This window comes from Mesoplodon bidens (assembly GCF_964165515.1).
Source record: "Mesoplodon bidens genome assembly, chromosome: 1".
In the NCBI taxonomy this organism is placed as follows: Eukaryota; Metazoa; Chordata; class Mammalia; order Artiodactyla; family Ziphiidae; genus Mesoplodon; species Mesoplodon bidens.
In genome coordinates, this window is record NC_138176.1 from 183,398,788 (window position 1) to 183,413,950 (window position 15,163).

Sequence of the window (15,163 nt, forward strand, 5' to 3'; positions counted from 1 at the left end):
CATTATGAATATAGTTCCTCATGTTATACAGTAAATCCTTATTGCTTATCTATTTTATATATAGTAGTTTGTATCTGTTAATCACATATTCCTAATTTATCCCTACCCCCTCCTCCCTTTCCCCTTTGGTAACCATAAGTTTGTTTTCTGTGTCTGTGAATCTGTTTGTTTTGTATATAGATTCATTTGTATTATTTTTTAGTTTCTACATATAAGAGATATAATATTTGTATTTCTCTGTTTGACTTACTTCACTTAGTATGATGTTCTCTAGGTCCATCCACATTGCCGCAAATGACAATATTTCATTCTTTTTTATGGCTGAGTAATATTCCATTGTGTTTATACATATACATACACAATGGAATATTATATATATAATATATTATAATACATATATGTGGTATATAGATATATATACCACATCTTCTTAAGCCAATCATCTATTGATGGGCACTTAGGTTGTTTCCATGTCTTGGCTATTCTAAGTAGTGCTGCTATGAACATTGAGGTGTATGTATCTTTTTGAATTAGGTTTTTCATCTTTTCTGGATATATGCTCAGGAGTGGGATTGCTGGATCATATGGTAACTCTATTTTTAGTTTCTTAAGGAACCTCCATACTGTTTTCCATAGTGGCTGCACCAATTTACATTCCCACCAACAGTGTAGGAGGGTTTCCTTTTCTCTACACGCTCTCCAGCATTTATTGTTTGCAGACTTTTTGATGATAGACATTCTGATAGGTGTGAGGTGATATCTCATTGTAGTTTTGATTTACTTGTCTCTAATAATTATGATGTTGAGCATCTTTTCATGTGCCTGTTGGCCATCTGTATGTCTTCTTTGGAAAAATATCTATTCAAGTTTTCTTTCTATTTTTTGTTTGGATTGTTTGTTTATTTGCTGTTGAGTTGTATGAGCTGTTTGTATATTTTGGATATTAACTCCTGTCAGTTGCATTCCGTAGGTTGTCTTTTTTTGTTGTTGATTGTTTCCTGTGCTGCGCAAAAGCTTTTATGTTTGTTTAGGTCCCATTTGCTTATTTTTGCTTTAATTTTTTCTTTTCTTTTTTTTTTGTGCCTTGGGAGACTGATCTAAGAAAATACTGCTACAATTTATGTCAGAGAATGTTTTGCCTGTGTTCTCTTCTAGGAATTATATGGAATTATGTCTTATATTTAGGTCTTTAAACCATTTGAGTTTATTTTTGTATATGCTATGGGAGAGTGTTATAATTTCATTGATTTTTTTATGTAGCTGTCCAGCTTTCCCAACACCACTTGTTGAAGAGACTGTCTTTTCTCCATTGTATGTTCTTGCCTCCTTTGTTGTAGATTAATTGACCATAGGTGTGTTGGTTTATTTCTGGACTCTCTATTCTGTTCCATTGATCTATTTGTTTTTGTGCCAATTCCATGCTATTTTGATTACTGTAGCTTTGTAGTATTGTCTGAAGTCTTGGGAGGGTTATGCCTCCAGCTTTGTTCTTTTTCCTCAGAATTGCTTTGGCAATTCTGGGTCTTCCATGGTTCCATATAAATTTTAGGATTATTAGTTCTAGTATTGTGAAAATGGAATGGATATTTTGACAGGGATTACATTAAATCTGTAGATTGCTTCGGGTAGTATGACCATTTTAATAATATTAATTTTTCTAATCCAAGAGCATGGGATACTTTCCATTTCTTTGAATCATCTTCAGTCTCTTTATCAGTGTTTTATAGTTTTCAATGTATAGGTCTTTCACCTCCTTGCTTAAAAGTTTTTTTCCTAGTTTTTTTTTATGACATGATTTTAAACGGGATTTTTTTTCTTTTACTTTCTGATATTTCATTGTTAGTGTAAAGAAATACAACAGATTTCTGTATATCAATCTTATATCCTGCTACCTTGCTGAGTTCATTTATTAGTTCTAATAGTTTTTGTGTGTAGTCTTTAGAGTTCTCTATATAGAGTATCATGTCATCTGCAAATAGTGACAGTTTTACCTCTTCCCTTCAAATTTGGATACCTTTTGTTTTTCTTGTCTGATTGCTGTGCTAGGATTTCTAATACTGTGTTGAATAGAAGTGGTGAGAGTGAGCAGCCTTGTCTTATTCCTGAATTTAGCAGGAAGGCTTTCAGCTTTTTCTGTTGAGTATGATGTTGGCTGTGGGTTTGTTGTAAATGGCTTTTATTGTGTTGAGCTATGTTCCCTCTATACCCACTTCGGTGAGAGTTTTTTTCTTGAATGGATGTTGAATTTTATCAAATGCTTTTTCTGCATCTATTGAGATGGTCATGTGGTTTTGTCTTTTCTTTTGTTGATGTAGTGTATCACATTGATTGATTTACTTATTTGAACCATCCTTGTGACCCTGGAATGAATCCAACTTAAACATTCTGCATGACCTTTTTTAGGTATTGTTAGATTAGGCTTGCTAATATTTTATTGAGGATTTTTGATCTATATTCATCAAAGATATTGGCCTGTAATTTTCATTTTTTGTAGTGTTTTTGTCTGGTTTTGGTATCAGGGTGATGGTGGCTTCATAAGAATTTGGGAGCGTTCCCTCCTCTTCAGTCTCTTGGAATAGTTTGAGAAGGATAGGTATAAGTTCTTCTTTATATGTTTGGTAGAATTCCCCATTGAAGCCATCCATTCCTAGACTTTCGTTTGCAGGGAATTTTTAAATTATGGATTTTATTTCACTTCTAATGATTGGTTTGTTCAAATTATCTGTTTCTTTTTGACTCAATTTTGGCAGGCTATATGTTTCTAGAAACTTTTCCATTTCTTCTAAGTTGTCCAATTTGTTGGCATATAACCATTCATAGTATTCTCTTATGATTTTTTTGTATTTCTGCACTATTGGTTGTTATTTCTCCTCTTTCATTTCTTATTTTGTTTATTTGGGTCCTCTTTCTTTTCTTCTTGGTGAGCCTGGCTAGAGGTTTGTCGATTTTGTTTATCTTTTAAAAAAACCAACTCTTGGTTTTATTGATTTTTTTCTATTGTTTTTTATCTCTATTTTTATTTAGTTCCTCTCTGATCTTTATTATTTCCTTCCGTCTGCTGACTTTGGGTTTTGTTTGGTCTTTTCCTAATTCTTTTAGGTGACAGTTTGTTTATTTGAGACTTGTTTCTTAAGGAAGGCCTGTATTGCTATGACCTTCTCTCTTAGAACTGCTTTTGCTATATCCCATAGATTTTGTAAGGCTGTATTTTCATTGTCATTTGTTTCAAGGTGTTCTCTGATTTCCTCTTTGAATTCATCATCGACCTATTGTTTTTTTTAGTAGCATGTTGTTTAGTCTCCATGTGATTGGTTTCTACCTTTTTTTTCTTTTCGTGGTTGATGTCTAGTTTCATACTGTGGTGGCCAGAAAAGATGCTTGAAATAACTTCTATCCTCTTAAAATTGTTGAGGCTTGTTTTGTGTCCTAGTATGTGGTCTATTCTAGAGAATGGTCCATGCACCCTTGAAAAGAATGTGCATTCTGGTTTTTTTTGGATGTAATGTCCTGTAGATATCAATTAAATCCAACTGGTCTATTCTGTCTTTTAGAATCTTTGTTGCCTTATTGATTTCATCTGGAATATTTGTCTATTGACGTCAGTAGAATGTTAGTCTCTTACTATTACTGTGTTCCTGTCAGTTTCTCCTTCTATGTCTGTTCGTATTTGTTTTATATATCTAGGTGCTTCTATACTGGGTGAATATGTTAATGAGTGTAATATCCTCTTCTTGTATTGATCCCTTTATCATTATATGGTGTCCTTCTTTGTTTTTCCTTATGGACTTTGTTTTAGTCTGTATTGTCTGATATGGATATTGCTACCCCCGCTTTCTTGTTGTTTTCATTTGCATGAAATACCTTTTTCCATCCCCTCACTTTCAATCTATGAAATACCTTTTTCGATCCCCTCACTTTCAATCTATGTATGTCTTTTGCCCTAAAGTGAGTCTCTTGTAAGCAGCATATTGTAGGTTCTTTTTTTTTTTTTAATCTGCCATTCTGTGTCTTTTGATTGGAGCATTTAGTCCATTGACATTTAAAGTAATTATTGACAAGTATGTATTTATTGCCATTTTAAACCTTGTTTTCAAGGTGATTTTGTAGTTCTTCCTTGTTCATTTCTTCTTTTTGTTTTTTTTTTATGGTTTGATGGTTTTCTTTTGTATTATGCTTGAATTGCTTTCTCTTTTTTTTGGTGAATCTATCATATGGTTTTGACTTGTGGTTACCCTTGTTTTCAAGTATGTTAACCCATAACTATATCTACTTGCTTTAGACTGGTAGTCATATAAGTTCAAACACATTCTAAAAGATCTACAATTTTAATCCCCTCCCCCATATTTCATGATTTTGATGTCCTGTTTTACATCTTAATGTTTATGTTTTTGCTGTTAATTGTAGTTATAAACACTTTTACAGAATTTTTCTGATTGTTTTTTAATCTGTGTACTGGCTTATTTAAGTGGTCTTCAATCCTTTTATACATTTGCCATTCCTATTGTGACTTTCCCTTTCCTATAGATTTTTGATTCTTTTCTATTTAGAGAGGACCTTTCAATATTTCTTTTAGGTTAGGTTTAGTATCGCTGTATTCTTGTAGTTTTTGCTTGTCTGAGACATCCTTTATCTCTTCTTCTAGCCTAAAGGATAGTCTTGCTGGGTAGAGTATCCTAGGTTGCAGATTTTTCCCTTTCATGACTTTGTTTGACAGTGTTTCTGCAGAGAAATTAGCTAAGAGCTTTATGGGGGTTCCTTTGTAACTGACTCTTTGTTTCTCTTTTGCTGCCTTTAGATTCCTCTCTTTATCTTGAACTTTTTCCATTTTAATTATAATATGTCTTGGTGTTGGTTTGTTTAGGTTCATCTTATTTGGGACCCTCTGTGCTTCCTGTACCTAGATATCTTTTTCCTTCTTTAGGTTTGGGAAGGTTTCAGCCATAATTTCTTCAAATATATATACATATATATATATATATTTTGGCCTTGCCATGCAGCTTGTGGGACCTTAAGTTTGGCACGTTTTATATCATCCCATAGACCTCGTATATTGCTTTCATTTTTTTTTCATTTGTCTTTCTGTCTTTTGTTCTGGTTGGGTGATTTCCATTATTCTATCTTCCAGATCACTTATTTGTTCTGCTACATTATTTAGTCTGCTATTCATTGCTTCTAGATTGGTTTTTATCTTGGTAATTGAGTTGTTTTTGATTGGCTCCTCTTTATAGTTTCTAATTCCTCATTACAGTGATTCTGCATTTCTATCAATAATCGTTCTTAATTCATTTAGCATATTTACTACCTCCTTTTTGAACTCAGGGTCAAGTAAAGTGGAGGGGTCTGTTTCATTGTTCTTTCAGAGGATTTCTCTCGTTTTTTAATTTATTTAAAAAAATTTTTTTATAACTTTAAAATATTTATTTATTTAATTTATTTATTGTTGGCTGCATTGGGTCTTCATTGCTGCACGCAGGCTTTCTCTAGTTGCAGTGAGCAGGGCCTACTGTTCATTGCAGTGTGTGGGCTTCTCATTGTGGTGGCTTCTCTTGTTGCTGAGCATGGGCTCTAGGTGCGTGGGCTTCAGTAGTAGTGATGCGCTGGCTCAGTAATTGCGGTTCATGGGCTCTAGAGCGCAGGCTCAGTAGTTGTGGTGCACGGACTTAGTTGCTCCGCCACACGTGGGATCTTCCTGGACCAGGGCTCAAACCTGTGTCCCCTGCGTTGGCAGGTGGATTCTTAACCGCTGCGCCACCAGGGAAGCCCCTCTCTTGTTCTTTAAACTGGGAGCAGTTCCTGTGCTTTTTAAATTTTACTTAAATATATGTCTCTATAAATTTAGGAGGAACAGTTATCTACTGTTGTCTTGAAGGGCTGGTTTTTATGTGGGAGCATTCCTGAGTAGACTGTATGAGTCCAATAATTTTGGTGCAATGGCTACTTTTGGTATGGATGCTAGTCACATCTTTCCTCAGAGCGTTATCCCCTTGATAGGGCATGTGATTGGTGTTGTGGTGACCAGAGCCTGCACTGGATTTGGGTGGGGCCTCCTCTTTGTTCCATGGAGTCCCATCCCTTTCTTGCCTAGTGCTAGGCTGGTGCTGGGGGCTGGGGTGTTGTGACTGCAGGAATCAAGGTGATTGCGTTGCCACCTGGGACTGGGGCTACCTCTATGGTAGGGCTCTCCCAGGACCTGTCTGCCCCAAATCCGGCTCCAAGCTGCTGTGTGAGGTGGGCAGAACTGGAGCCCTTCTGCCGGGAAAGGAACATCTGAGTACTCCTCACGTGTGATTCTCTGATGCTGCCTGTCACCTACTGTGCACACCAACAGAGACAACTGCTGGAGCCAAGCCCTGCCATGCACACTGACAATGAGCTCTGGTTTGGCCCAGATCACACCCCAGGCCCTCCGGGCTGTTTCTGCACAGCTACACAGAGTCCTCTCCCAGGGTCCATCTCCCTGAGTTTCAGTGCCTAGCCACTGCAAATACTAGCAGCCCCACCCAGCAGGCCTTTCAGGCTGGGAAGTGCAGCAAGGTGGAAGCTGTCAGCACCAGCCTCTCTCCACCCTGATTGCTAGCAAGCCATAGTAAAACGTTAGGTTAACTGTTGAGAAGGACATTTAGTATCTGAAGAGAGAATTAGTTAAACAGACAGATAAATTTTCTCCTAATTTTTTCAGACTAATCATATAATCATAAAGTGTTAGCTTGCAGGGGCAGAGTCAAGATGGCAGTGTGGGAAGATGCTGAGTTAGGCCTCCCCACAACTAGGGCGCCTGCTGGCTGCTGATGGGGGACCCTGACGGCCAAGGAGATGGGAAGAACCCCCAAACGAACTGGTAGGACGTGGGGGGACTGAGGGGAGAGGAGAAGTGGAGGCCAGATTGGCGCCCCTGAGGCCAGGGAGATCAGGAAAGGCAGGCAGAGGGGCCCTCCAGGAGGATTGGGAGAGTAGCAGAGGGCAGTTGCCCACCCACTCAGGCCTGGGGAGACTGCTGACCTCCCAGGCCAGTCCCCTGCCCTCCAAGGCCCCCCCAACCCCAGCCGCATTGGTCCTGGGGACATAGGAAGGAGGCAGGGGAGATAAGGAGAGGCAGTCAGGAGGAGCCCTCCAGGACCAGAGGAGCGGGAGAGGAAGGCGTTTGCCCCTCTCACTCAAGCCTATGAAGCCTGCTGGGCTCCCAGGTGAGGTCCTCCACCCTCTGAGACTAGGGGTGGGGGGCATGCCTGGGCCCCTTCTGTTCCATTGAGCCTAAGCCCCACCTCCTACAGCCCCCAGGGCCTTTTCCAGCCCTGTGGGTCCTGAGCACTGGCCCTGCCCAATGCCCAAACCTTGCCCTTGCTTAGGCCCCACCCTCCAGAGCCAAGGTGTTTACCCCCCCCTTTTTTTTTTTGCTTTTTTCTTCTTTTCTCTCCTCCCCTCTTTTACTGTTGTGGTACTGTTGTACCTTCTGGTTGTTGTTTCATCTATATTTTAATTTTTATATTCTTTCTAACGTATCTGTTAGTTTCCCAGTCTAATTTTATTTTTTACTTTGCTATTGTTCTTTTTTTTTTTTTTTGCCACCCCACGTGGCTTGTGGGATCTTGGTTCACAAGCTGGGGGGTGAGCGACAGCTCCTGTGGTGGGAGCTCTGAGTCCTAACCACTGGGCTAACAGAGAACCTCAGACACCTCAGAGAATATTCATCAGAGTGAGGTCTCATGGAGGTCCTCATCTCAGCACCAAGACCCAGCTCTATGCAACAGCCTACAAACTCCAGTGTTGGAAGCCTCAGGCCATACAACCAGTAAGACAGGAACACAATCACACTCATTAAAAGAAAAAAAAAAAAGAGATGGCAAAAAATAGTCACAGATGAAGGAGCAAGGTAAAAACCTACAAGACTAAATAAATGAAGAGGAAATAGGCATCTACTTGAAAAAGAATTCAGAGTAATGATAGTAAAGATGATCCAGAATCTCGGAAATAGAATGGAGGCATGGATTGAGAAAATACAAGAAATGTTTAACAAAGATCTAGAAGAACTAAAGAACAAACAAACAGAGATGAACAACACAGTAACTGAAATGAAAAATACACTAGAAGGAATCAATAACAGAATAACTGAGGCAGAAGAATGAATAAGTGAGCTGGAAGACAAAGCGGTGGAAATAACTACCAAAGAGCAGAATAAAGAACAAAGAATGAAAAGAATTGAAGACAATCTCAGAGACCTCTGAGATAACACTAAACACACCAACATTCGAATTATAGGGGTCCCAGAAGAAGAAAAGAAAAAGAAAGGGTCTGAGAAAATATTTGAAGAAATTATAGTGGAAAACTTCCCTAACATGGGAAAGTAAATAGTCACCCAAGTCCAGGAAGCCACAGAGAGTCCCATACAGGATGAACCCTAGGAGAAGCACACCAAGACACATATTAATCAAACTAACAAAAATTAAATTCAAAGAAAAAATATTAAAAGCAGCAAGGGAAAAACAAAAAAATAACATACAAAGGAATCCCCATAAGGTTATCAGCTGATTTTTCAGCAGAAACTCTACAGGCCAGAGGGAGTGGCAGGATATACTTAAAGTGATGAAAGAGAAAAACCTACAACCAAGATTACTCTACCCAGCAAGGATCTCATTCAGATTCAAAGGAGAAATCAAAAGCTTTTCAGACAAGCAAAAGCTAAGAGAATTCAGTACCACCAAAGAAACTTCTCTAGGCGGGAAACACAAGAGAAGAAAAAGACCCACAAAACCAAACCCAGAACAATTAAGAAAATGGTAATAGGAACATACATATTGATAATAACCTTGAATGTAAATGGATTAAATGCCCCAACCAAAAGACAAAGACTGGCTGAATGGATACAAAAACAAGACCCGTATATATGCTGTCTGCAAGAGACCCACTTCAGACCTAGGGACACATACAGACTGAAAGTGAAGGGATGGGAAAAGATATTCCATGCAAATGGAAATCGAAAGAAAGCTGGAGTAGCAGTACTCGTATCAGATAAAATAGACTTTAAAATAAAGACTGTTACAAGAGATAAGGAGGGACACTACATAACAGTCAAAGGATCAATCCAAGAAGAAGATATAACAATTGTAAATGTTTATTCACCCAACATAGGAGCACTTCAGTACATGAGGCAAATGCTAACAACCATGAAAGGAGAAATCAACAGTAACACAATAATAGTAGGGGACTTGAACACACTACTTACACCAATGGACAGATCATCCAAACAGAAAATAAGTAAGGAAACACAAGCTTTAAATGACACAATAGACCAGATAGATTTAATTGATATCTATAGAACATTCCACCCGTAAGTGGCAGAATACACTTTCTTCTCAAATGCTCATGGAACATTCTCCAGGATAGATCACATCTTGGGTCACAAATCAAGCCTCCGTAAATTTAAGAAAATTGAAATTGTATCAAGCATCTTTTCTGACCACAACACTATGAGATTGGAAATCAATTACAGGAAAAAAACTGTAAAAAACACAAATACATGGAGGCTAAACAACCAAGAGATCAGTGAAGAAGTCAAAGAAGGAATAAAAAAATACACAGAATCAAATGACAACGAAAATATGATGACCCAAAACCTATAGGACACAGCAAAAGCAGTTCTAAGAAGGAAGTTTATAACAATTCAATCTCACCTCAAGAAACAAGAAAAATCTCAAACAATCTAACCCTACACTTAAAACATCTAGAGAGGGCTTCCCTGGTGGCGCAGTGGTTGAGAATCTGCCTGCTGATGCAGGGGACACGGGTTCAAGACCTGGTCTGGGAAGATCCCACATGCCACGTAGCAACTAGGCCCGTGAGCCACAACTACTGAGCCTGCGCGTCTGGAGCCTGTGCTCCGCAACAAGAGAGGCTGCGATAGTGAGAGGCCCGCGCACCGCGATGAAGAGGGGCCCCCGCTTGCCACAACTAGAGAAAAGCCCTCGCCGCACAGAAATGAAGACCCAACACAGGCCTAAATAAATAAATTTAAAAACCAAAATCCTATTTAAAAAAAAAAAAAAAAATCTAGAGAAAGAAGAACAAAGAAAACCCAAAGTCAGTAGAAGGAAATAAATCATAAAGATCAGAGCAGAAATAAATGAAATAGAAATGAAGAAAACAATAACAAAGATCAATAAAACTAAAATCTAAAATCTTTGAGAAGATAAACAAAATTGATAAACCCTTAGCCAGCCTCATCAAGAAAAAAAGAGGATGCAAGTCAATAAAATTAGAAATGAAAAAGCAGAAACCACAACTGACACTGCAGAAATACAAAGGATTATAAGAGACTACTACAAACAACTATATGCCAATAAAATGGACAGCCACGAAGCAGTGGACAAATTCTTGGAAAGATACAATTTTCCAAGACTGAACCAGGAAGAATTAGAAAATATAAACAGACCAATCACAAGTAATGAAATTGAAATGGTAATTAAAACTCTTTCAACAAACAAAAGTCCAGGAACAGATGGCTTCACAGGTGAATTCTATCAAACATTTAGAGAAGAGCTAACACTGACCCTTCTCAAGAGTTTGATCCTTCTCAAACTCTTCCAAAAAATTGCAGAGAGAGAAACACTCCCAAATTCATTCTACGAAGTCACCATCACCCTGATACCCAAACCAGAAAAAGATATCACAAAAGAAGAAAATTATAGACCAATATCACCGGTGAACATAGATGCAAAAGTCCTGAGCAAAATGCTAGCAAACAGAATCCAACAACATATTAAAAGGATCATACACCATGATCAAGTGGAATTTATCCCAGGGATGCAAGGATTCTTCAATATATGCAAATAAATCAACGTGATACACCACCTTAACAAATTAAGGAATAAAAACCATATGATCATCTCAATAGATGCAGAAAATGCCTTTGACAAAATTCAACACCCATTTATGATAAAAGCTCTCCAGAAAATGGGCATAGAGGGAACCTACCTCAACATAAAAAAGGCCATATATGACAAATCCACAGCAAGCATCATACTCAATGGTGAAAAACTGAAAGCATTTCCACTAAGATCAGGAGCAAGACAAGGATGTCCACTCTCGCCACTCTTATTCAACATAGTTTTGGAAGTCCTAGCCACAGCCATCAGAGAAGAAAAAGAAGTAAAGGAATACAAATTGGAAAAGAAGTAGCAAACTGTCACTGTTTGCAGATGACATGATACTATACATAGAGAATCCTAAAGATGCCACCAGAAACCTACTAGAAAACAGTATGGAGGTTCCTTAAAAAACTAAAAATAGAACTACCATGTGACCCAGCAATCCCACTACTGGGCATATACCCTGAGAAAACCGTAATTCAAAAAGACATGTACCACAATGTTCATTGCAGCACTATTTACAATAGCCAGGGCATGGAGCCTACCAAAATGTCCATCGACAGATGAACAGATAAAGAAGATGTGGCACATATATACAATGGAATGTTACTCAGTCATAAAAAGGAGGAAAATTGAGTTATTTGTAGTGAGGTGGATGGACCTATAGTCTGTCATACAGAGTGAAGTAAGTCAGAAAGACAAAAACAAATATCGTCTGCTAACACATACGTATGGAATCCAAAAAAAATTGGTACTGGTGAACCTAGTTGCAGAGCAGGAATAAAGATGTAGACATAGAGAATGGACTTGAGGACATGGGGTGGGAGGGGGAAGCTGGGGCGAAGTGAGAGAGTAGCATCGACATATAGACACGACCGAATGTAAAATAGTTAGTTAGTGAGAAGCAGCCGCATAGCACAGGGAGACCAGCTCGGTGCTCTGTGACCACCTAGAGGGGTGGGATGGGGAGGGTGGGAGGGAGACGCAAGAGGGACGGGATATGGGGACATGTGTATGCATATAGCTGATTCACTTTGTTATACAGCAGAAACCAACACAGTATTGTGAAGCAATTATACTCCAATAAAGATCTATTAAAAATAAATGCATAAATAAATAAAGTGTTAGCTTTGGATGGGACTCCGGAGGTCATTTGAAGCAATCTCCCAATAAAAGATACACACAAGGGAACTGAATTCCAGAAAAGTTCGATGTTTTATCTAGAGCTACTGTTCTTTGGTGACTGTGTTATGAATACAAAAATGTAATTTGCTTCCCGCTAAATTATGAGTCTGATAGACTAGGAGCTGACAGATTAGATTACCAGTAGGCACAGACCAATTTGAAATCTTTACTAAGGTAGACTGTGTCTAACTAATAAAACTTTATCTTTATGTTTCAGGACTAAAAACTGCAAATTGTGTTGAGAACATGGGTAAGATATGCTCTAGAGTATTATCTCTGTAATGGGAATTTTACCAGTGTTATTTCTCACAGGAATAGGTCAGAGCCACCCCACTGTACTGTCATACTGTCAGCCATTGTCTTCTCAAGGCTGAGTTGTGCTACTGCTACTACCTTTTCAGGGGGAGGGTACAGGAGCCCACCCTAAGCCTATCCCAGCCTTGCCTGTGGCTGTTCTCTCAAGCATTGCATTTGCCTTGGGCATGCAGGGACCATGCCACTCTGACCCTAGCCTATCATTACAGGAGTTTGACTCCTGAATACTCCTACATGACTCCTATGCACAGAGTTATACTTGTATTCCTTTGTTTTGACATCTTGGGAAGTAATATTTGGGAGACTGATGAAGGATTCCTTCCTTCATCAGGGAAAAGACTGGGGGGACAGAACAGTAATGTGGTCTGTTTCCTCTTCCTCAGGGAAAAATGGAGAATATAACAAAAGTAGTCTCTCTTAGAGGACCATGGAAAAGATTTGGGAAGGTAAACAGGAATTCTAAGAGTATTCAGGAACAACTTTATCAAATTAGGCTCAACAGATCTGAACCAAAGTTGACAGGAAATGCCTTGGACTGATGCATGCTTTGGGTGGATCCTTTTGAAGTTTTATTTAAATAGTTTGAAAATAAGGGTCCATTTCTAGCTGTCTTCCTGGCTACTTTTTCTTTGAATTCTTCTTAAAGTAATTAAAATGAATTTATATCCATTTATTTTTGAGACTGAAATTTTATATTTCTCATATTGCCATATTTTGCATGTATCTTGACCGAACCTGACATTCACATCTAAGTGTAGTACTATGTAATGAAAACATGTTTGTATTTCAGAATATTTTCAACACATCAGTGTCTACAACTCTGGTAAGTATGCTCTATTTCTAAAAATAATGGATGTTTATTAGCTACACGGATGTTTAATAGCTCTTTCCTGTTCAGCAAATTCAGTTCTTAGCTGACAAAAAAGAGTACTTTGCACATATGAAGGAGTAACCTGGCAGATATGAGGCAGAAAAAAAGAATCCATTCTGGGGAAATTTACCTCCTTGCAAATGAGAGAGTTGGCTCTCTGGAGATCTGAACAATATGGAACCATTCTGGGGAATAAGGCTGGGCAGACCTGAAGAGCTAGGCACTCTTGACAGGTCTGAGGCCTCTTATGTATAGCTCTATTCTCAGTCATTGAGATTAGCCTGTGTGACACCAAACATCCAGATGAAAGTAGAAAAAGTTAGTCATTTGCGTTTTTCAAGTAAGGTGACGTTTGTTATCATTTGACTAAAACATCTGAGTGATTAGACGCTTTCCCCAGCCCCTAAGTTTCCACTTATGGTGATATGGCCCAAATCACTTCTTTGCATTTAAGTTCCTTGTTATGTATTTGGCCCATGTAGCTACAATAAGTTTTTCTTTATTGAAGAGAGAAAAGTATCTGGCCTTTCCTTAAGTATGCAGTTTACCTGACGTTTGGAAGATATTTCCTGTCCTTGTGTGAAACATTTCATGCCTCTGAGGACTTGCTTAGTAACACTTCTTATTGGCAGGGCAGCCACAAGTTTTACTGGTCACTTCACAGGGACTTCAGCTAACTCTTCAACAGACATTTTTCTAGCTTGTGGAGATCGCTAGGAGACTTACTGTGTATAACAGTTTCTCTTAGTAGGAGGGTCCAGAGGAATGTTCCAGCCCAATTAGCCAAGGTGCATTTAGACTGTGGCTGACACTTAAATTTAGTAGCATTAGCTTACTGGATATATCAAGTGGATCTTTATGGCCATAATTACCTGAAAATAGTTCTGCTCCAACTGTGGTAACTCCCAATTACTTTGTTCTATCATTAAAACGGGTAAGTTTCTTTTTGTAACTTAAGTGAGAAAAACCAGAAACTTGGAGACCCTGGTAAGACATTTTCATAAACTCTAGGGGCTTACGTTTGTAAGACAGCTTCCTTAGGGGTGGGAGCAGGTGGGCATGGCATGGTAAGGAAAAGTGGGAAGAAGGCAGAACCCACATTAGCTTACTAGTTTGGTATATAAGAGACGCTCCTGAGTTCCAGATATCCTTCTTTATAAGGACCACCCAGCAGCCCTGTCTGTCTCCTATCTAACAATCCATAGGTCATCCCAGCGGAGCAGTTAGAGACATGACATAAGAAACTAGTTCTAGAGAATTTACTATCTTCTGCTTTAGGCTAGCGGTTACATGGATAGAGGAAGGTGTGACTAATTATTCCACAAACTCTGTAACATAGGGTGTTCATCAGGAGCATAAAAAATGGCATTTTTTCCTAAATTAAAATGATTTTATATATGTGTATATATTTCTGTTTCTAGCAATCTGAGTAACAAATGCTATTAGCTATATCCATTTGATTATTTAGTATATTCCAAAGTATGACTCATTCCCAATTTTTTTTGTCTTTCTTAAAAATGATATTCCTCAAGGGTGCTGGGACAGAAACACTCTCATAAATTACTGGTGAGATTATAAGTTGGAACTTTTCTGGAGGACAATTTCAATAGTATGTATCACTAGCCTTAAAAATGTCCATACCTTTTAACCTAGCTATAACACTTTTAGATATTTGTCCTAAGGAAATAAACATAAAAATTTGTGTACAAAATATGTACAGAAATGTTTATGCAGTGTTATGGTAGCCAAAATTTATAAATAACCTTAGTATCCAACAGTTGGGTATTGTTAAATAAGTTATATCCATACTATGAAACACTAACCAATTTAAAAACCATGTTTTTGAAAAATATCTAAAGATAAGAGAAAGTACTTATAATACAGTGACAATAAAAATAGGATAAAAACAAACTCTACTCAATACTCTGTA

The 15,163-nt window shown here is 38.3% G+C and overlaps 1 protein-coding gene across 1 annotated transcript in view; it reads left to right on the top strand.

Moving 5' to 3' along the window:
* ART3 (ADP-ribosyltransferase 3 (inactive)) overlaps positions 1 to 15,163 on the top strand; it is a gene marked incomplete at its 3' end in the record, with an annotated part of 35,932 nt that overhangs the window by 14,023 nt on the left and 6,746 nt on the right. The window contains exon 3 of the mRNA XM_081257691.1: positions 12,265 to 12,297. Coding sequence (XP_081113817.1) covers positions 12,265 to 12,297 — 33 coding nt within the window. The remainder of the gene's footprint in view (positions 1 to 12,264; positions 12,298 to 15,163) is intronic.